Below are 22,586 nucleotides of genomic sequence, written 5' to 3'. Positions count from 1 at the left end.
TGTTGATGTAGCGTGCAGCTGTCTTACTCACTCAGACATGATGGATCTCTGAGGATCACAGCTCCACCACGGCTATCGGCAGAGTGGAGGACCGTCTGTTACAGTAGGCTGGGCCTCTGCTCCCCTGAGGTCCATTCTGACTGTTCTGATATGAAAAATAAAATGTTCCTCTCTGCACTCTGCTCCTTTGGCGTGTTTCCCGAGGAGCTCGCGGAGAGTTCGCTGGAGAGAGACTCGCCCGTTGTGATGGTGTTGTGATTGGCTGGCCGGCGAAGGCTGGCGCCGCCTCCTCGGGGCAGGGGGCTCGGCGCATCAGTATGAGCGGCAGAGCCCCGTCCTGCTGGGGGGAGGTGAGGAGGGGTGAGGTAGGAGCCCCGCCCTGCTGGGGGGAAGTGAGGAAGGGTGAGGTAGGAGCCCCGCCCTGCTGGGGGGAAGTGAGGAGGGGTGAGGTAGGAGCCCCGCCCTGCTGGGGGGAAGTGAAGAGGGGTGAGGGAGGAGCCCCGCCCTGCTGGAGGGAGGTGAGGAGGGGTGAGGGAGGAGCCCCGCCCTGCTGGGGGGAGGTGAGGAGGGGTGAGGGAGGAGCCCCGCCCTGCTGGGGGGAAGTGAAGAGGGGTGAGGGAGGAGCCCCGCCCTGCTGGGGGGAAGTGAGGAGGGGTGAGGGAGGAGCCCCGCCCTGCTGGGGGGAGGTGAGGAGGGGTGAGGTAGGAGCCCCGCCCTGCTGTGGGGAGGTGAGGAGGGGTGAGGGAGGAGCCCCACCCTGCTGGGGGGAGGTGAGGAGGGGTGAGGAAGGAGCCCCGCCCTGCTGGGGGGAGGTGAGGAGGGGTGAGGTAGGAGCCCCGCCCTGCTGGGGGGAGGTGAGGAGGGGTGAGGGAGGAGCCCCGCCCTGCTGGGGGGAGGTGAGGAGGGGTGAGGGAGGAGCCCCGCCCTGCTGGGGGGAGGTGAGGAGGGGTGAGGGAGGAGCCCCGCCCTGCTGGGGGGAGGTGAGGAGGGGTGAGGGAGGAGCCTCAGGCATCACCTCAGGCAGCTTAGAAAGCTCTCAATATTTCAACCCCTGGCCGTGCGTGGTGTGTGGATTTAGGGTCTGATGTGCAGTACCAGTGTTTGCTGGGACTCCTTTTATGTTGCCTTCCTTTCATCGGTTGGAGCTCAGCCATGTGACTGAGGCGTCTATCTAACCCGCCAAACCCACCTTACCAAAATCAGAAGGATTCAGTAACACTTAAAGTCACATGGCTCTGGGCACCTTGCTATGAATATCCCTTGTCACATCACTGATTCACCCTATTGGCCTGTTTTTTGGGGGTGATAGTTTCTGCACAAGTGTCTCTCTCTTTCTCTCTCACACTCACTCTTTCTCTCTCTTTCCCTTTCTCTCTCTTTTTCTTTAATTTTCTCACTCCTGCTTTCTCGTCCTTTCCTTCCCCCTCTCTTGCTCTTGTTCTCTCTTGCTCTCTCTCCCCATTTCTCTTGTGTTTATGCTAGTCTGCCTGACCTACCGTGAGCCCAGGAGCTGGTCACATGACTGTGTTTCCCAGTTGCCGGGGACTGTGGGAAGGCAACACAGATGAGGTGCTAGAGACACCTATCCGCCTGACTGGCTGCGGCAGGTTTTCTGTGGTTTTTTTTTTGTTCATTGGGTTTGCAAAGCATCCGTCATGTTTAATTGGCTCTCTAACAATGCGGTCCCTCTGAAGAGATGTTCTGTAACGCCAAGGGCTCGTTTCCCACACCTACAGTATATTAAGACAATAATGCTGATGTGAGGAAGCACCTTCAGAGGAGATGTACTGTAATATTTCCAGTATGTTTTAGTCAAGGCAAGGAGTTAGCTGAATTTGTATCCCCCTGATCTTTCAAGAGTTATTATTGCACAACTAGTTAACTGAAGTCTTATTTCTCTTTTTAACAGCTGATGATTAACCCTTAGTTCATAATCAGCAGAAGTTATCAGAATCAGTCTCATTGGTCAAGTATATTAATACACACAAGGAATTTGGTCCCTGCTGTTGGTGACTCTCAAGCAATACAGACACTATATAGACAATGTATAGTACAGTACATATTAACAGACAATACACATTATTCACAATATACAATCCACAATATACAAGCAAAGCATTTATCTATATATCCATTCATTCGAGTCTAAATAAAGGTTATTGATTGATTGATTGATTGATCCAGAAAGAATCCTTTGTCAGGAGTGTGAATGCTCCAATATGGGTCAGAGAGGGAATGAGTCCCACCGGACACACAAGAACAAATGTCTCCTGACTCCCTTGTTTTTCTCTGCAGCTGATTCATTGTTTTAAAAACAGCTATTTTGTCTCCAGCCCACGTATTCAGTCAATCCTTCCCACCAAACCCTCATCACCCTATTTCCCTGTCATTCAAAAAAAAAAAAAAAAAACAATGCTAGCAAGCCCTGACAGACATAGGGGGCTGCTTTGACTGCTGACTGGCGTTTATTTGATCCGGCTATAAACGACAGATTTTTATGATAAAGTTTGATTACGAATTGTCACAATAATTGGTGCGCTTTTTTCCCAATGAGTTTGGAACGTAACACAGTCTTGAAAGTACAGCCTGTCTTGTTCTTCACTTAATATGTTACCTTGGAGACACAGTTGGATTGGGTACATGGTATCCTGGCACAGTGTGTGGTTCTGTTCCAGTTGGCTGTGGTTGGAGCTTCCACCAGACCCATCCTGGAGGCCGCACAGACAGATGGACACTAGGAATAGTCTCAGGAAGTAAGGATGTGTCCATCCGGTCGCTGTGGTCAACAAACGTCATTCTATTGGACGGTCACCACTGAGACTCAATAGGTTACATGTCAGTTGGCCAGTTACCCATCAACCCCTTCCTCTCCACCTGCTCTGGCTGGGCTGGGTTCCATATCAGCTCCTAGCCCCTACTCCTAACACCCTCAGGATGGGTTCCATACCTATCTCCTACACCTAACACCCTCACTACACTTGCAGTAGCTACTTGACTATCTCATTCTATAATAATATAGTTCACCTATAGCCTTTTAGAGGACAACATGAAGCAAAGATCATTTTGATTAAACCTTCCACACATGTATTTTCAGACCTAGAGACTGGCTAGACCTTTGTAGGGGTGTATTTGTACTAAAGCCCATGCTTCAGTCCATTCTGCTCCAACAGCTCAGCTGCTGTAAACCGTCAGAGGAGGTCTTCAGAGCACAGGGTGGCTGGCCATGCCATGCGTTGACATGTGAAGAGTTATGATGGGGTATGAATGAAGATAAACATCATTTGGATTTACAGACTTCAGTCATTGCACTTATCTTTTGGGGCCCATCTTTATGTAACATGTTCTGACATTTTTATTGTCTGGCAATTTAATTTCCTTCTGCCATCTTCGTGGTCACATTAACTCAGCTGTGCACGCACACACACACACGCACACACACACATACACATACACACCTCCTATCCTGGTTGTCCCATATGCTGCTCTCAGTCAGAGCAGGTGGTTATCTGTTGGAGGAGAGGACTACACTGAGCTCCTCTGAGCCCTGGGCATGGAGACATGAGGTTCACAGTGTTGTCACCTTCTTACCAAGCAACTGGAGAGGTGGCTTGGTATAATGGATCTCAATGAAACAAACTCATGTACCATTAGATACCCTGAGAATGTGGTCTAGTCAAGTCTTTCTCCTCTGCAAATAAATGCTTGATTTCAACAGATGAGATACCACCACTTTATGAAGCAACATGTTGCAGATGGTCTGTAAGGACAATTAGACCTGCATTAGGTCTAATTGTAGGCATTTTGCTTAAGAGATCTTTTTAAAGGAGGAATAGCTTCCGTTGCTGAGAGAGGAGTACAGTATGAGCTGAGGGGTTCAGTGGTTGGCTGTACCGGAGAGATGGTTGGATTGCATGCTGGGAATAAAATGCAGAAACTGCAGTACAAGGACGGCTTCGCTTCAAAATCCTGCCTCTTAATTAGTCAGTCCTCCCATGAGGAAGACGAGTGGATGGAAAGTGTGTGCTCAGAATGGAGGTAGAAATGCAGACTGGATGTTTGCCAGCACCATCTTTCTCCCTCAGCTCTCTCTCTCACACTTTTCCTCTTGCTCGTGCAGGCTCTCTCTCTCTCTCTCTCTCTCTCTCTCTCTCTCTCTCTCTCTCTCTCTCTCTCTCTCTCTCTCTCATCATCTTTCAATTCCACAGGGAGGAGGTGCCTTTGGAAGGAACCAAGTGTATTGCTGGCATTACAATACTGTACCTTGGTGTACAACAGCGCAGGGTTTTGGCCAAGGTCTCTGGACCAGGCCAAGGTCTCTGGACTGCAGGTTGTAAATCACAGCTGATTAGTACTGTTGTGTTATATTAATTTATTGAGACATTATATTGAGTCCTAGTTATATTATTGGGAACATCTACATTCATTTCCTAGTATGCTTTATCCAGAACCAAAAAATAAGTGACCCACTTATATTTCACCGTCACCGTTTTATAATTCTCTACCACTGTGTGACACGTTGTGCTCGTGTGTGTTTGTGTGTGTGTTTATGTTTGTCTGTACATGTTACGCTCAGTGGTGTATTTGATGTCCTGCTCATTCAAACATTTCTTGGCACTCTATCAGTGGCCGATTTAGTCCTTTTTTAGAACAACAATATTTCCCGGAAGCAGCAGCTGGCAGGGGGACAGACAGACAGACAGACAGACAGACAGACAGACAGACAGACAGACAGACAGACAGACAGACAGACAGACAGAGCCCATGCTGATGAGTACCAGTGTGGTGATGAGTCCCATGGGGCCTGAGGGATTAATAGTGAGTCAAACAAACAGAGAACACTGCTGTTCTCTCCTCGTTAACCCCCCCTTTTCTCTTTCTCTCCTATCACTATTCCTCTCTCTCTTTCTCTCTCTCTTTTTATTGGTTTTCCAGATGAAGGAGGTCAGCCAGAGTTGCCGGGGCGTGGAGCTCTGCCTCCCCACCCAGCGCTGCCCTCCAACCTCTCCTCCAGGGCAGGGGCCGGGCCACAGCCAGAGATGGGGCAGGAGAGGGGTCACCAGCTCGCCCTGCCCACGGACCCTGCGGCGGCGTCTGCCGAGGGGGCGTCAGACGGTGCCAGGGAGCAGCCGGTGTTCTCCTCGGTCCTGACCGTGCTGACAAACCCAGACCAGGGGTCACCGGGGTCAAAGGGCAAACCAGGGCTGCAGGGGTCGGAGAAGTACCCAAAGCTGCCGTTTAAAGACCAGGCCCCAGTTGTAGTGTCTATGGTCCAGACCCCAATCCTGGTACCTGAAACCCCCGTCTCAGCCATCAACTCTGACAATCAGACCATAGGGTCCGAGCCTGGTCTGGTCCCGGGAGCCAACAGCAGCACCACCATCTCCACCAACACCAGCACTATCTCAGGTAAGGATTAAGGACTCCTTCTCTTCTCATCCTCCTCTCCTCCTCCTCCTCCTCCTCCTCCTCCTCATCATCATCATCAAAATCATAATCATCGTCATCATTATCATCATCATCATCATCATCAACATCATCATCATCATCATCATCATCATCATTGTTTTATTGACCACCATTCTCTTATAACATATCACTATGTTTTCATCATGTCCTCCATCTTTTGCTTCCTGGTTTGACATCTTCATCAACATTACAGTATATATGTGACATCATCAACACGCAAATTTGCCATCTTACCTGTACATGCCTCCAGTGGAAAGCTCATCCAGACGTGTCTGTATTGTTGTCCCATTCCAGAGAATGCCTGGGACCTGCCTACCGTCCCAGAGTCCTCTCTCTCTACTGTGGGGGACAACGACGTTGCCCTCCCTGCCAACGTGACCAGCCCTTTCTCCACCTTCCTCTGGAACACAACTGCCCCTCATAGGGCTGCCAACACCACCCTCCCCACCCCTTCCCACACTACAGCCACACACACACCACCCCTCACAACCGCACACACCCGCCTGGACACATCCACAAACACGGCCCCGGACACTGTGACCAACAACAACCTACAGCTCACCACGGTCACCACCACGACCGTGACACCCCTGACCGTGACCTCGAGTACTGTGACCGCCCCGCAGACCACGGCCGCGCCATCGACCGCGACGGTCGTTAGCACCGCGCCACCGACCGCCGCCACCACCACCACCACACAGCAGCCCACAAGCCTCAAACTGACCACGGCAGCGAGCACAGAACCGTTCACAACAAGTACCACAACTACCACAACGACAAGCACCCCCGTTGCCTCAACCACAACCACCGCAGCTCCCACGACCACGACCGCTACTACCACCGCCCCGCCACCGACCGCCGCCTCTACGACCGCCCTGGCCACGACCACAACGGAACCAGCGTCCGGCACCGCGGCGGAGGAGGTTCCCAGGCTGCCCTGCAACATCACCGACAGGACCTGGGTGAAAACAGGTAAAGCTTTCTCTGCCTGTCCTCATAGCTCAGTCTGACGGTCAGCCTGTCACCTGCGTGAAGACCGTGATGTTCTTGTTCCTGTGTCATCCTTGTAGACTGGCATCATATTCTACCAGTGAAGACCAACCTAGGAACATACGCAGGTGTATATACAGGTGTATCACGTCAGTGGTACCCAGTGCAGCGGTAGTTCTGGGTGTGGTAGATTGTCTTCATACATTCCTTGAAACTGTCTATGTAAAATGTTGTTCGTTGTTAAATGTATTGTGCTGCAGTCCTGTGAAAATGAATTTCCCGTTGAGGGACAATTAAGTCTAATCTAAACCAACATGGAACCGTAGTGGCTCCTCGGACATCTGTGATTTGTTGTGACGGTGTGTGTGTGTGACTGACCCTAGCGGTGTTGCTCTCTCTCTCTCTCCTCTCGTCTCTTCTCCTCCAGTGTTGTCCCTGCAGCTGAGGAGGAACCGGCTGGACCTCATCCAGAGACAGAGCCTGTCTAAAGGTCTGAGCCACGCGCTGCAGAAAGCCCTCAACGACTCCAGCGCCCAGGCTCAGGTCAGGACGACCTACTGTTTCATTTCTAGTCGGTTTTTTTAGCCACGACCACCATCTCAGTTGTCGGCCGGTAGGTCCACGAAAATGTCCACACATGTGCGTACTGTACGTGGTCGCAGCTATCGCGAATTTGAGCTTGTTTAACTAAAAACTGCCCGGAGACCCACTCGGTCCACATGCCCGCGCTCCTCTCTCCAGGGTGTTTTAGCAGCAGTGGGCTCAGCCTCGCTGACTCGCTGCAGCTGCTGTTGTTGTTGCTGCTGCTCTCTCCCGCTGGTCAGCTCCGGGGCTGACCACTAATAATACATGTGGTCCGGATGGTGAAGAGAGCTGGACCACTGACTCACTCTCACTACAGACACACACGCACGCACGCGCAGACACACACACACACACACAGACGCGCGCACACACACACAGACGCGCGCGCGCACACACACACACACACACACACACAGACGCGCACACACACACACACACACACACTCCACACACACACACACACAGACACACACGCATGCAGGCAGGCAGGCAGACAGACAAACTGACACACAGACAAACACACACAGACAAACAGATTAATTGATAACCCGGAGAGAAATCAACTCAAACGAAGGACTTAAATCAAATCGTTACAGTAGTTCGAGAGGAGTGAAGACAGAGGGAGAGAGTGAGTGAGAGAGAGAGAGAGACTGAGAAAGAGAGAGATAAAGAGAAATGGAGAGAGAGAAAGAGAGTGAAGGGAAAAGAGAGGGAAAGCGAGGTAGAGAGAGAGCAGCATTGTGGACACTTCCACAGAGGTAAAGTGGAGAGAAGAACAATGTGGCTTAGTCAGTAATTTGCTCAGCTGTATAAGAGCAATTATCTTCAAAGGTTAGTAGAGGCCTAGTAGAGGCCCGTAGAATGCTACACCTATTCACTATTCAACAGCCCGTTAATAATCCATTTAGAATCCGCCATTAGTCACTTCTGGCAGCTCTACAAGCTCCCCAGAGAGGGAACGGGCCTAGAGAGGGCATGGAGGAGGAGAGGCAGAGAGAGCATATATACAGTAGAGTACTGTACACTCACAATGCTACACCTTCAGAAATACACTGTCATTCTGTACAAGTGTTACATGAACAAACCCAAGGGCTGCGGTGACCATTATTGTATTATCATATACTTTTCCATTCATTTGGAATTAACAAAATTGTCTTGTGGCGGAAGAAGTCCTCTGGAAGGCCTATGTTACGCCACTCCTAGTGGCGGTAACATCTCCGGTGAATTCATACCGGAGGAGTTCGCTGCTGCCCTCCGGCATGTGCAGGTAAGCCAGGGAAAGTGCCGGGGCCTGATTCTATCTGCCCAGAGCTTATACTCCATGCCGCGCCTGCCTTGAAGTCCTGGTTTAGAGCGTTCCTCTCTTCCTGCTTGCGCCAACTCAAGATCCCCAAAATCTGGAGAAGAGCCCTAGTTGTCGCGATCCCTAAGCCGAACAAGCCTGAATGGGACCCAAGAGTTACCGCCCCATCTGAAGGGGATGTTATGTATCCCCTTCAAGATCCTCGAGCGTCTCATCTACGCCCGCGTCGAACCAATCATCGACCCGCTGCTCCCACAGGAGCAGGCCGGGCTCCGATGCGGGAGATCGACCGAAGATCAAGTCACTCTGATGAATCAAGACATCGAGGACAGCTTCTCGGCTAAAAAGAAGGCCGGAGCCGTCTTTATAGACCTGACGGCTGCCTACGACTCCGTATGGCACCGCGGCCTCACTTGCAAGCTGCTCCGCCTGCTGCTGGACAGGCACATGGTCAGCATGATCATGGAGCTTCTCCGAAACCTCAGCTTCACCCTCACCACCGGACAGTGAAGCAGGACAGTGAAGCAGGTTGCGATGCCTTAAGAACAGCACCCCCCCAGGGATCTGTCCTGGCCCCCCTCCTTTATAACATCTACACCTACGACCTGCCGAACACAGTCTCCAGGAAGTATACCTACACAGACGACCTCGCGCTGGTGTACTACGCTGGAGACTGGCAGGCCGTGGAGGAGACCCTGAGCCAGGACATGCAGACACTAGCGGCATACCTCCGGAAATGGAGATTGAAGCTCAGCGAGGCAAAGACGGTGTCAGCGGCCTTCCACCTTAACAACAAGGATACGTGAGCTCTGAGTGCACATTGATGGAACACTCCTGCCATGCTGCGCCGAACCAACCTATCGGAGTGACATTGGACAGGTCGCTAACGTTCCGCCGACACCTCGAGTCACTGCGCAAGACGTTAACAGCTCATGTGGCATTGATGAGGCGACTGGTCCGATCAGGCTCGGGCGCAAAAACACTGTATGGCAGCCCTAGCCCTGGTCTACTCCACCAGGGAATATTGCGCACCGGTTTGGTGTCGCAGTGCTCACACCCGCCTCATCAATCTGCCTATCAACAAAGACTTGTGCATCGTGACAGGATGCCTGCGTCCCACTCTTGTGAAAAACCTTCCCATCCTTGCAGGCATCCAGCCCGCTGGCCTCCGCCGCACAGGAACCACAGCACGTCTCGCCTGCCGGGCCGTGGAGCTTAACCACCTGCTCCACGACAGGCTCACTGCAACAGCGGAGCCCCCCCGGCGTCTCAAGTCGAGACACCCTTTTGTGCCTGCAGCACGGGATCTCCTGCAGCAATGCAGAGATCTTAACATCAGTGAGGCAGGATGGGCGGACTACACTCGTGCGGAGTGGGAGGCGAACACCTCCAGACTCTGTGATTTCATCCCGGCCGCCGGTCCTTCCCCTTCCGGGATGGACTTACTCAGACCGGCGTGGGTGAGGCTTAATCGCCTCCGGACCGGTGTCGGACGCTTCTGCTCATCGATGCACAGATGGGGCTTGGCATCCTCTGCAGCGTGCGAGTGTGGCACCAAGGAACAAACCGCAGACCACGTCATCCAGGACTATCCAATATATGGGACACGGTTATGGATGACAAAACGGTGACATGGCTCCTGGAGGTGTGCCCGGTTATATAGCCCGGGTGACCCCTCACCCAGGCTCGGGGTGGTAAAAGGATATCCCCTCGGCCCCGAGTCTGGGAGGAGAGGACATCTACACCAAACCCATACGAAGAAGAAGAACAAAACTGATAAGAGTGGGACTTGGATTCCTATTGACATGGCTCACAAATAACCTTGACCAGTTTAGAGGTCTGACAGCACGTCTGAATTTTCTGTGTTTTGGAATGTACTATGTCTACAAGAGAGTCTACCGTCATTTTATTGGGATTACACGATGCTTAGGGTGTCTAGCCCCTGGTCCTAAGAAAGAAGTACAACTAAGGACTGCCCTTGACTGGGTAGTGGCCCTTCAGAATGGAGCCACAAGGGATAGGGATTAAAACCTTTATATAAGAAATGGGACACCACTTAACAGTTAACTGTTAACAACTACCATGCATGCCCAGACTGGAGCAGCAGTGGGTTTCCATCAGTACACCGTAGTCTCTTTGCAGCTTTGTCCTGCTGTGTTTTCTTTCACTTTTCTTGGAATGCAGTAACAATGTTGAGTGGACTATCAAGGTTGAAGTGTAACTTTACCATAAAGAGCGCCCTGGTTCATTTGTCTTTCTGTCCAGCAGTAAATATTAGGCCATGTCTCTCCTATCTCCCCTCCCCTCCCTCTCCCCTCCTTTTTCCCTCCCTTTCCCCTCCCTCCTCCCTCTCTCCTCCCTCTCCCCTCCCTCCTCCCTCTCCCCTCTCTCCTCTCTCCTCCCTCTCTCCTCCCTCTCTCCTCCCTCTCTCCTCCCTCTCCCCTCCCTCCTCCCTCTCTCCTCCCTCTCCCCTCCCTCCTCCCTCTCCCCTCCCTCCTCCCTCCTCCCTCCTCCCTCCTCCCTCCTCCCTCCTCCCTCCTCCCTCTCTCCTCCCTCTCCCGTCCCTCTCCCCTCTCTCTTCCCTCCCTCCTCCCTCTCCTCTACCTCTCCCCTCCCTCCTCCCTCTCTCCTCCCTCTCCCCTCCCTCCTCCCTCCCTCTCTCCTCCCTCTCTCCTCCCTCTCCCCTCCCTCCTCCCTCCCTCCTCCCTCCCTCCTATCTCTCTCCTCCCTCTCACTCTCGTACCCCTCAGGTGGTGCGGGACGTTTGCAGCCCCCACAACGTCACCCTGGGTTACTACGTTTCCAGCGGCAAGACCGTCTACGTGCCGTCAGTGGTGGTGGAGGCGGTGAACGCCTACGGCTTCGACAAGCTGCTCTCTGACGTCAGACAGCACCTGCCCCTGGTCAAGGCCGTCCTGGTCCCTGTTGCAACCTGGAGGGAGGCCCTCAGCATCCACCTGCAGCTCAAAACAGGCAAGTCAGGAGTGGAGCAGAGGTGGTCGGGAGACGTGTCTTTCTGGAGGCCAGGCTGAGACTCATCAAATTCACCTTGGCCCTTGCACTATAAGGATGTCCTCTTGGTTGACTGGCAGACACATGTTGGATTGGATGAGATACTAACTGTTAGCTGAATTGAATCCTGCGCCTATGGCATGTATTGAATGCATTTCCTCTGTTTCTCTGTTTCAGTTCTGAGGTTCGTGGGACCGACGGACAACGTGTTCTCCTGCAGTTTTGTCCAGATGATGGAACTGAGGCTGGAGAACGCCTTTGACGAGGCTCAGGACAAAGTGTTGGAGACCTACAGCAAACTGACCGTCGAGGTATAATCATGACTTTATAGAAGTTATATATGTGTACACAGCTAGTATTGATATCAATTGGGATATATAGAACCATCCGTAATAACTGGGATTCAAATATAAACACAGGGGGTTTTATTGCCTGGGGGGGAAAAAATCCTCTTCATGTCTCCTCTCTGTACTTTGCTAGAATCAGATAATAATTCTAGGTTAGGTAATGCAGTCTACTGTAGGCCATGGGGAGACTCAACTGATGAAAGGGAAATACAGACTTGTACTCGATGTCCAGGAAACCCTCATTGGCAGGGAAGCAGCCCTGTGCTACTCCACATGATATTATGTCAAACTTAGACGCAATTTCAGTATTAAACGTTGTATGTGTCTTTGTCTGTGCGTGTGCGCGTGTGTTGGCCTGTGTGTTTGTGTCTGTGTGTCTTCCTTTGTGTGTGTGTGTGTGTGTGTGTGTGTGTGTGTGTGTGTGTGTGTGTGTGTGTGCCTGCCTGTGTGTGTCTCCTGTATGTGTGTGTGCTCCAGATCCAGAGTGTGTCCCAGGTGGGGAGCTCCCCGGTGGTCTCGCTGATCTACGTGGTCAGGAACGAGGACGCCATCCTCAACGGCACCGTCTCCAGTGGCCTCCTCAACCAGCTGACCGCTGAGCTGGTCGGATACTTCCTGTTCTACCCGCCCCTTGTCATCGCTGAGCGTAAGTCCCACACTGCATCATGGGAAAGGGCTCTGGTGTTTATCATTTTGTGTTTTGAGACTGAAGTTGGACCTTGGCACTGATTAAACATCGGCTGATACAAGATGAACTGAGTGGTTTATTTAGTTACAGACAGTGGGATAGTAGACAAACTGTATTTGCTTGTTTACAACACATCATATCTGAACTCCAATCACTCTTCTCCCCCCCTGGGCTCAGCAGATGTTTTGCTCTCTGATTGAATGTGAGATCTTAGCAAGGGAAGATCAGATACGGGTCTATTTCTGCCCAACACCTCGGAGCATATCTTCTCACATTGAGGCAGAAAGGCAGGCAGACAGACAGACAGACAGACAGACAGACAGACAGACAGACAGACAGACAGACAGACAGACAGACAGACAGACAGACAAACAGACAGACAGGCAAACAGACAGACAGACAGACAGACAGACAGACAGACAGACAGACAGACAGACAGACAGACAGACAGACAGACAGACAGACAGACAGACAGAAAGGGAGGCAGGCAGGCAGGCAGGCAGGCAGGCACGTACGTATTACTTCCACACCTGGCTGTATTTCAGACTCGTCCCGGAACTCGAAGGGATTTCTGAATGTCAAGCACAGTGCCAGGAGGGAGCCAGCTAGACAGACAGACAGGTTGGCAGATTGTCAGACAGGTTGGCAGATTGTCAGACAGGTTGGCAGATCGTCAGACAGGTTGGCAGATAGTCAGACAGTTTGGCAGATAGTCAGACAGGTTGGCAGATAGTCAGACAGGTTGGCAGATAGTCAGACAGGTAGGCAGATAGTCAGACAGGCAAAGGGAAAATATAGGATGGAGGTGGAATCAGCCATGTCCGGTGTGCAATACTAAACAGCTAAACAGTGTTCCTCTCTATCCCTTGGTTTGCCTTTTCCCTTGACTCTGACTCTCCTACTTTACCTCTCTCTCTCTCTCTATCTCCTTTTCTGCCTTTCTCTATTCTATTTGCCATCTGTGTATCCCTTTCTGCCATCTTTCTCCTCTCTTTCTCCTTCTGCCTCCCTCCTTCTCTGCCTACAGCACTGGAGTATCACAACCTCAACACATCCAGCGCTACCAAGCACTACTGGGTGATCACAGGTAATTAAGACCTCCATTGATTTCATTAACTGACAGTAAAGTGTTTTGGTCCAGACTGTTATGGTACTGCAAATCCTGCGTTTCTCTCTCTCTCTCTCTCGCTCTATCTCTCACTGTCTCTCACCGTCTCTCTGTCCCTCTCTCTCTCTCTCTCTCTCTCCTCACTGCTCTGTAGAGTCTCAGTGCTGCTGCTCTCTCAGGGAAAGGTCGTGATGTATTATTTAGACCTTTTTGACAGGGTGTGTGTGTGAGAGATCAGATCCGATCAGACCTCGGTGTGAATAAAGAAGATTAGGCCTCCCTCCCTTCCCCTCCCTTCTCTTTCTTCCTCTCCTCCACTCCTCCTCTCACACCCTCCTCCTTCTACTCCTCCCCACGGCTCCTCCTCTCACGCCCTCCTCCTTCTACTCCTCCCCACGGCTCCTCCTCTCACGCCCTCCTCCTTCTACTCCTCCCCACGGCTCCTCCTCTCACGCCCTCCTCCTTCTACTCCTCCCCACGGCTCCTCCTCTCACGCCCTCCTCCTTCTACTCCTCCCCACGGCTCCTCCTCTCACGCCCTCCTCCTTCTACTCCTCCCCACGGCTCCTCCTCTCACGCCCTCCTCCTTCTACTCCTCCCCACGGCTCCTCCTCTCACGCCCTCCTCCTTCTACTCCTCCCCACGGCTCCTCCTCTCACGCCCTCCTCCCTCTACTCCTCCCCACGGCTCCTCCTCTCACGCCCTCCTCCTTCTACTCCTCCCCACGGCTCCTCCTCTCACGCCCTCCTCCTTCTACTCCTCCCCACGGCTCCTCCTCTCACGCCCTCCTCCTTCTACTCCTCCCCACGGCTCCTCCTCTCACGCCCTCCTCCTTCTACTCCTCCCCACGGCTCCTCCTCTCAGGCTCTCCTCCTTCTACTCCTCCCCACGGCTCCTCCTCTCACGCCCTCCTCCTTCTACTCCTCCCCACGGCTCCTCCTCTCACGCCCTCCTCCTTCTACTCCTCCCCACGGCTCCTCCTCTCACGCCCTCCTCCTTCTACTCCTCCCCACGGCTCCTCCTCTCACGCCCTCCTCCTTCTACTCCTCCCCACGGCTCCTCCTCTCACGCCCTCCTCCTTCTACTCCTCCCCACGGCTCCTCCTCTCACGCCCTCCTCCTTCTACTCCTCCCCACGGCTCCACCTCTCACGCCCTCCTCCTTCTACTCCTCCCCACGGCTCCTCCTCTCACGCCCTCCTCCCTCTACTCCTCCCCACGGCTCCTCCTCTCACGCCCTCCTCCTTCTACTCCTCCCCACGGCTCCTCCTCTCTACAGCATTATTACGCAACTGATGAATGCCAAGGTCAGCTGGAATGTAATGGCCTGTGCTGTATATCACCACAGGCTTTTAATGGAGACATGAATAACCAGATGTTTCTGTCTCTGTCCCTACTCCACCTCTCTCTCCACCTCTCTCTCATTCCTCCCCCTGTCTTCTACTCCCCCTTTCTTTCTCTCTCTCTTCTCTCTCTCTTTGTCTCTGTCACTGTCTCTCTGTCGTGTCCTCACACCTCTTTCTCTCTCGGTCTCTCTCTCTCTCTCTCTCTCCATCTGCTGCTGCAGTCATTCAGGACGTGGACAGCTCCTCTCTGGAGGGGAGTTATCAGAGCTTCGCCAGTCTGATGGAGCAGAGACTGGCCGAGCTGTTTCTGGTGGCCGATCGTCAGGGGAGGCGCTTTCGCAGAGCCACCACCGTTGGAGCATACACAGTCCAGGTCTGTGTGTGTGTGTGTGTGTGTGTGTTTGTGTGTGTGTAAAAAAGGAGAGTGAGATGAGAGAGAGAGAGAGACACTGTGTGTGTGTGTGTGTGTGTGTGTGTGTGTGTGTGTGTGTGTGTGTGTGTGTGTGTGTGTGTGCGTGTATAAAAGAGAGAGTGAGATGAGAGAGAGAGAGTGAGAGAGACTGTGTGTGTGTGTGGGTGGTGGGGTGTAAAATAGAGAGTGAGATGAGAGAGAGAGAGTGTGTGTGTGTGCGTGTGTGTGTGTGTGCGTGTGCATGTTTGAAAATGAAGTTCAGAGGCCATATGCTCAGCCACCCATTAACGCCTCAGTTGTTCAGTCACATAACTGAACATTTGGCATTTCAGCCATTTCCCAGACACCCTGTCTAGAGATCCGTCCAGAGCAACTGACCATTGGTTCATTCAGCTCCAGTAGATTCACACCACGTCTCATCACAGTCATCACCATTAAAACCCTCTTGAAAATGGATGCTACAAGCAACCGCTGTGCTAGAGAAAGATATAAACAGCAAGAGAGGTTGTACTTTGTGCTGTGTTCATTCCCACTCCGTATCACATTCCCTCTGCTTAATGTTTTGTCACGGATTCCCATTTCTGTGTTGGGTCCTAGACGATCATGTTTCAAGGCGTATAACGGCAGTTGATGGCCTGCTAACCCTCCAGATATCTAGTACCCCCCCACACCCACTCCCACCCCCAGCTTTCCGACAAGCCTTTATTATGAGCATAGATTAAACCGTTATGATCGAGCACCAAGTTTGATCTACAGTATAGGCAGATGCAATTAATTCTGGTGGTGCAGAGTAACTAAAGCGTCGGTCCAGAGCGCTGCCATTTTTGGAGCTCTGTCTTTTGGGATGTATTTCAAAGAGCTTTTGTTGTTTTTAATTTAGCATACCTTTGAATGGCATGTATGATACTGTATGTCTTCATTGATGATATGATGGTACACATACCCTTTCAACCAAAGACACTTGCAGTGAATACATACAGTACCACTCCCCTACATTGAGGTCTATGTGTTTGAGAACCGAACCCATAACTCTGGTGTTGCAAGCACCAAGCAGATCAGTGTGTGTCTTTGTATGCTGACCAGTGTGTGTGTGCTTGTGTGCTGACCAGTGTGTGTGCTAACCAGATGTGTTTGTGTGCTTAGTACAGGTATGTGTGTGCTGACTAGGGATGAGACGGTATACCATAAAACCGTGAACCGCGGTATAAAATGTCCACGGTATTAGAACCGTGACATTCCCTGTGTTTACGGTATTACGTTTACGGTATTACACAATAATGCGCTGCTGAAATTTCAAGTTGCTTGCAACAGTTAATTTTGTAATTTAATATAAGCTTGCTATTAATAAACTGAGCTTAATTACAATAGTGTGTATTTTCCATCATGTGTGGCACTGTAGTTCCTTCAAAGTAAAATACTTGTTTTTTTTATGTGTGTTGGGGAGGTGAAATGCCGTATACGGTGAAATACCGTAAACCGTACCATGTAACTAGATACCGTACAGTACCGTACTCCAAAAATCCATACCGTCTCATCCCTAGTGCTGACCAGTGTGTTTGTGAGTGCGTGCGTGTGTGTGTGTATGTGTATATGCTGACCAGTGTCTGTGCTGACCAGTGTGTGTGTGTGTGTGTGTATTCCTTCCTCCAGATGGTGAACATCCGCCGCCTCCCGGGGCCTAAGAACTCAGCGGAGATGACCTACTATGCCCAGGTCAGCGGGGCCCCCATCATAGGCACCAAGGCTGCCAAGACCCTGAGCGCCCTGGACTCCCAGACCATGGCCCTCACTCTGGGATACTTTGTACAGCTGCAGGCCCAACGTACGTGGCTTTACATGTACATACTTTTTAAAAAGGTGTATTTTTTTGGAAATGGACATAGTTTTGAAACAATGTTCATTATTGTGATGTTAGTGCAGGTTGGAGGGTGTTGAGAGAAGTGGAAGAAGTGAGGAGAGGTCTGATCTTTGTTTCCAGGGGCTTCAACATTCAACTTCAGAAGGGATAAAAGTGGGGATAGATGGATGAGCAGTTGAAGATGGGCATAGAACGAGCAAAATGGGATGATCAATGCTTAAATCACTTGATAATTGCAGACAATTACACATATTGACTTGGGGTGTGTGTGTGTGTGTGTGTGTGTGTGTGTGTGTGTGTGTGTGTGTGTGTGTGTGTGTATGTGTGTGTGCGCGTGGGTCGGTTTGTGTGTGTGTGCACATGTGGTCGTATGGGTCGATTTGCATGTGTGGTCGCGTGTGTCGTTGTGTGTGTGGTCGTGTGGGTCGGTTTGAGTGCGTGTGCGGTTGTGTGGATCGGTTTGCGTGTGTCTTGCCTGCCGTGTTTACCTACAGCGGTTGTGAAGACCCCGCCTAGTAACCTGTGGATCATGGCGGTTCTGACCCCCGTTGCTCTGGTCATGGTCATCATTGGCATGGTGACGTTCATACTGTGCAAGAGGAACCGGGTCATCTTCAAGAGCAGCGCCTTTAGAACCTTCAAAACCCGCTCCAAGGTAAGACCGGCCACCATTACAGTCTAGGGCTGTCCCCTAGACTACCGAATGTGTTCAGCTGAGATCCAAACCAGATTGAACCTAGTTCTGAATAACAGTTTTAGTGCAGTGTCTCTCCCATTGAAACAACTTTTTATTCCAGGATTATGCTTAATCTGAGAGTTGTACAGTAGTGATGACTAAACATATTCCGGGCTGTCAAAATGCTAATGATCGCTGTTTAATTCTCCACGCGCTCCATTGCCCCTTGTCAATACTGCTGATGGATGCATCCTGACCAATGAGGCGAGAGAGGAGGATGAGGGGAGGGTTAACGAGGTGGAAGTGGATATTTAGCTGAACTGTCCCTTTAATTGTGTTCCTGTTTAGACGTCCTATCGGAGGGAGGCCAGCTACCACCACCAGGTACCGCTGATTCAATTAAAACATCCCAATTATCCACTAACTATCCACCCACCAGCCAATCATCGACCTAACCAAGCCTGCCTGCCTGCCTGACTGACTGCACTCTCCTCTGTACACACTGTCTATGGGAGATCAATGGAGGGGAGAAGAAGAGGACAAGAGAGGAGGGATGAGAGGAGGGGAGAGGAGGGGAGGGGAGGGGAGGGGAGGGGAGGGGAGGGGAGGGGAGGGGAGGGGAGGGGAGGGGAGGGGAGGGGGACAGGAGGAGGGAGGAGGGTATGGCAGGAGGAGAAAAAAAGAGGAGAGGGGTATTGGTTTATACTGTAGCTACAGATCAATATGATCCTGGATACTCCACCCTGCCCAGTTAGAATGCAGGCCAGTGACTGGTCCTCTGTGGCCTCCCTCTTGGCCGGTCTCCTATCAGCAGCCAAGCTCTGGACACAGGATTACAACACTGGGATTAGTATCAATATCATGGACAGTTCTGATAAATTCCTCCATCAAGAATATTCCTCACGATCCTTGTCAAATTAAATGCACACATGTCCACTACTGCTGAGAGAGAGAGAGAGAGAGAGAGAGAGAAAGAGAGAGAAAAAGAGAGACAGAGAGAGGGGGAGAGAGAGAGGGAGAGAGAGAGAGAAACAGAGGAGACAGAGAGAGAGAGCGAGAGAGAGGAGAGAATGTGGTGGCTGCCAGCTGATTCCAGGGTTATTTTCGTTCCTCACTCTGTCACTCTTTTGAAGAACAGATGCTCTGGATGGGGGTATATTTTAGGGGTGGAGAAGTGAGCAGAAGCTTGTGTTGTAGCTAGAAGGACACGGTCGAATGTGCTCCTTGTTACTGGGGCTGCACGTAAAAACACTAGAGCACAACCAGTTCGCACAGAGCACTCAGCACTGCTGTATCTCACTATAGTATTTAGATGCAAGAGTTTGGATTTTCGAGGTTTTGTTTGTTCATAAAACAGTTTGTAAACAACTGATGTTGCTGAGTTTGTTTTGAATGTGCCATGAAATATTAAAAGAGTCGGTAAATGTGAGAGGGGTGCGCGCGGCGCTGCCAGTGCTTCCTGCCAGGCTAGCTCAGCAGATCACGTCCTCCCTGATCCGGAGAAGCGGCACTCACGCACAAATTAAATAAAATATTCTGATAATTATTTGCTCCGGGAACAGCTTGTGGCAAAGCGACAAAGGGAAATTAGTGGTAAATACTTTTAGTTAGCTAAGCTGTTTGGCACTGTGCTCTGAGCATATTTGATGTATGTGTGTGCGTGCGTGTGCGTGCGTGCGTGCGTGCGTGTGTGTGTGTGCGTGTGTGCGTGCGTGTGTGCGTGTGTTTGTGTGTGTGTGCATGTGTGCATGTGTGTTTGTTTATCCGGGCAAGGCACCAGAATACCAAACAGAGCGTTCTAATCCACAGAGGACCAGCAGACCTCATCATCTCCTACTCCTCCGTACACACAGTTATCAGTCAGACAGACAACCTAGAGCTCTGGATCAATAACTTCCTGTCCTCCTCCATCTTCCCACTGTCTGCTTGTGTGCTTCTGCATTAACCAGTCAACCTGGGAGTACATCATCTCCCCTTCCTCTTCCTCCTCCCCTTCATCATCCTCATCATCATCATTATGGCTTTGTGGGTCTAGTACTGTGTGTTGTTGATTGGCTTGGCTTTGACAGACAGGACGTCAGGTCCTGAAAACCCTACTAGAAGGGACTTTCAGTATGCGGCTTCCACCGATGCCAGTCATCACTTTGATAGTGTGCATAAGGAAGAAAAAAGTAATCATTGTACTGTAATTGAATTGTTCAGAGTGGACTTAACAGTACTAGCAGTCTCTTCATATAACTGTAGATCTCTCATTCTCTCTCTCTCTCTCTCATCTTTCCTCTCTCGGTCCATTTCTAATTTAAATCATCTGGAGACGTAGAATCCATCCCAGTCACAGTGTATCACAGAGTGGCCTTGTGGCCGAGCCGTTCTGGGTTCACGTACCCCTCTTTATGTTCCTGGGCCATACACTGAGATGAAAAGCCTCCATTTATAACGTCAACTACATCAAGGAGAGAGCAAAGAGAGGGAGAGAGAGAGGAAGAGAGAGAAAAGAGAGAGGCTGAAATATATTGGTGTGGAAGCAATAGCACAGGCTTCAAGGTTAAACTGTCAAATACCCCTGACTGTTACGACTTTCCACCACGATGGAGACATACTTTAGCTACATACTGTCCGTTACAACAAATGAGTCCCTTATTTGGAGGTCAAAATGTGAGGTGTCTCTTAAATTGCACGCACGCACGCACACACACACACACACACGGAAAGAGATGCCTCACACTCCCACCCTATCCATCGCCTCAGTGGGACAGCATCAGTATGCAGAAGCTCCGTCAGAGATGTCGCATTGAAGTGAAGATGTTCAGCGTGTATCGATTTCCCCACCACTTAGCCGGGGCTGTAGTCATGTGCGAGATCTCCCGGGTGTGGATACGGGTCAAACCCACCGGCTGGTGCATTATTAAAGATGCTTCCAGCTGTTTCTACTGTATATCCTCTATTGCCGTGCCTATCCTCACATGCACCCAGGCAAATGTACCCTCAACACATTATTATGTCCGTACTCAGCCTGTCTAAAAATAGAACAGGGAAAAGAACACTTTGTTTACTTTGTTTTTGTGTATCTTGCAAACCAGACAGGGTACAATATCTGTATTCTACATGAAATGGAAGTTGAAAGAAAAAGAAAAAGAATTGCCTAGACCTTGTAGATATTACATATTAGATATTAGATATTAGCATGGGAAAATAAATCCACTTCAAAGTAGGACGTAGGGTACCATTAGATTTAATAGAGTCTACTTTTCCCTCTACACACGCTTCTTCTTCGTCGTTTGGGTTAGTTGGTTTGGTCCTCTCCCCCCAGGCTCGGGGCTGTCCTTTTACCACCCCGGAAGGGGAAGGACCGGCGGCCGGGATGAAATCACAGAGTCTGGAGGTGTTCGCCTCCCACTCCGCACGCCAGGTGTAGTCCGCCCATCCTGCCTCGCTGATGTTAAGATCTCTGCATTGCTGCAGGAGATCCCGTGCTGCAGGCACAAAAGGGTGTCTCGACTTGAGACGCCAGGGGGGCTCCGCTGTTGCAGTGAGCCTGTCGTGGAGCAGGTGGTTAAGCTTCCTGTGCGGTGGAGGCCAGCGGGCTGGATGCCTGCAAGGATGGGAAGGTTGTCCACAGGAGCGGGACGCAGGCGACGAGTGCGCAAGGCTTCGTTGAGGCGGATCGATGAGGCGGGTGTGAGCGATGCGACACCACACCGGTGCGCAATATTCACTGGTGAAGTAGACCAGGGCTAGGGCTGCCGTACCAGGACGCAGCTGACTAAATGCTGACTGAGAGAGAAAACAGAAATTCACTGAGGTCTCACAAAGGTCTTATCTACTGTCTACACCAGCCTGACCTCCCTTAGATCAAGTCCTGTTATCGTACACCAGTGTCTACTGGTTAGGTAGGCTCCTGGCTATGACTATATATTCTTTGAGCCCCAATCTGCAACATTAACCGGTTGGCCAATGGGCATTTCAATTACTGGCATCCATACATTGATTATGGAAGAATACTGTGCAGGATAGACCTCATAGATGATTGCCTGTTGGCCATTGCATCTAAACACTTTCATTGCTAAGCTGTATTCATGGGTTTGCCTTCGCCATACTGTAATCATACATGCATTGATCACATGATATTATGCTATTATGATACATTTCTCTCTGCCAGCCTTTGGCATATTCACCAAGTTTAATAACCCCCCCAGCCTGTCCAGGGGTTCGACTACGCCAAGCAGCTCATGGGCAAGCAGGGCGACGAGGCAGTCTCCGTTACCAAGGAGACACTGGTGCTGGGCGTGCCCGTACGCGACGCGCCGCTGTCTCTGGACAGGAAGTCCCATCAGGACAGCACCGCCTCCAAGAGGCCGCCTTCTGCAGACACACACAAGGGAGGGTAAGATATCACTGTTGGTTTCTGTGTGTTTGTGTATGTGTGTGTGTGTGTGTGCGTGCGTGCGTGCGTGTGTGTGTGCGTGCGTGCGTGTGTGTGCGCGTGTGTATGTTGGCTCTGACTAGTCTCTGGGCTCTGTGGCATGTCAGTCACAGTTCAAAGTGAATTTGTTAGGGATTACAGTTAAAGTCAAGGCAAATAAACCCTACTTTAGTACAATCCTTCCACGGATTAAAATGAATTTTCCTAAATGTGATGGTGTTGTCAGGATTACTTGCCAAGGCCACCTTTCTGTTACCAGTTCTCTCAATCAGAAACATCAGAGATGTGCACCAGAATGGCAAAATCAAACCTGTGTGTCTAGAGTTGTTATTGTCATACGCGGAAACAAATAACATTGATTTGATGGGCCTCCCG

At 51.0% G+C, this 22,586-nt stretch overlaps 1 protein-coding gene across 1 annotated transcript in view; it reads left to right on the top strand.

The window, feature by feature from the left end:
* Positions 1–5,036: 5,036 nt before the first annotated feature.
* The window catches only part of kiaa1549la (KIAA1549-like a), a gene marked incomplete at both ends in the record, with an annotated part of 31,353 nt that continues 13,803 nt past the window's right edge, over positions 5,037–22,586 (top strand). Inside the window, 12 exons of the mRNA XM_084452807.1 lie at positions 5,037–5,406; positions 5,761–6,438; positions 6,884–6,999; positions 11,095–11,317; positions 11,534–11,667; positions 12,181–12,349; positions 13,419–13,478; positions 15,064–15,215; positions 16,905–17,076; positions 17,607–17,767; positions 18,137–18,172; positions 21,985–22,172. Coding sequence (XP_084308933.1) covers positions 5,037–5,406; positions 5,761–6,438; positions 6,884–6,999; positions 11,095–11,317; positions 11,534–11,667; positions 12,181–12,349; positions 13,419–13,478; positions 15,064–15,215; positions 16,905–17,076; positions 17,607–17,767; positions 18,137–18,172; positions 21,985–22,172 — 2,459 coding nt within the window. The remainder of the gene's footprint in view (positions 5,407–5,760; positions 6,439–6,883; positions 7,000–11,094; positions 11,318–11,533; positions 11,668–12,180; positions 12,350–13,418; positions 13,479–15,063; positions 15,216–16,904; positions 17,077–17,606; positions 17,768–18,136; positions 18,173–21,984; positions 22,173–22,586) is intronic.

Source organism: Borostomias antarcticus (assembly GCF_949987555.1).
Source record: "Borostomias antarcticus genome assembly, chromosome: 18".
Lineage (NCBI taxonomy): Eukaryota > Metazoa > Chordata > Actinopteri > Stomiiformes > Stomiidae > Borostomias > Borostomias antarcticus.
This window is presented reverse-complemented; position numbering and strand designations above follow the sequence as displayed.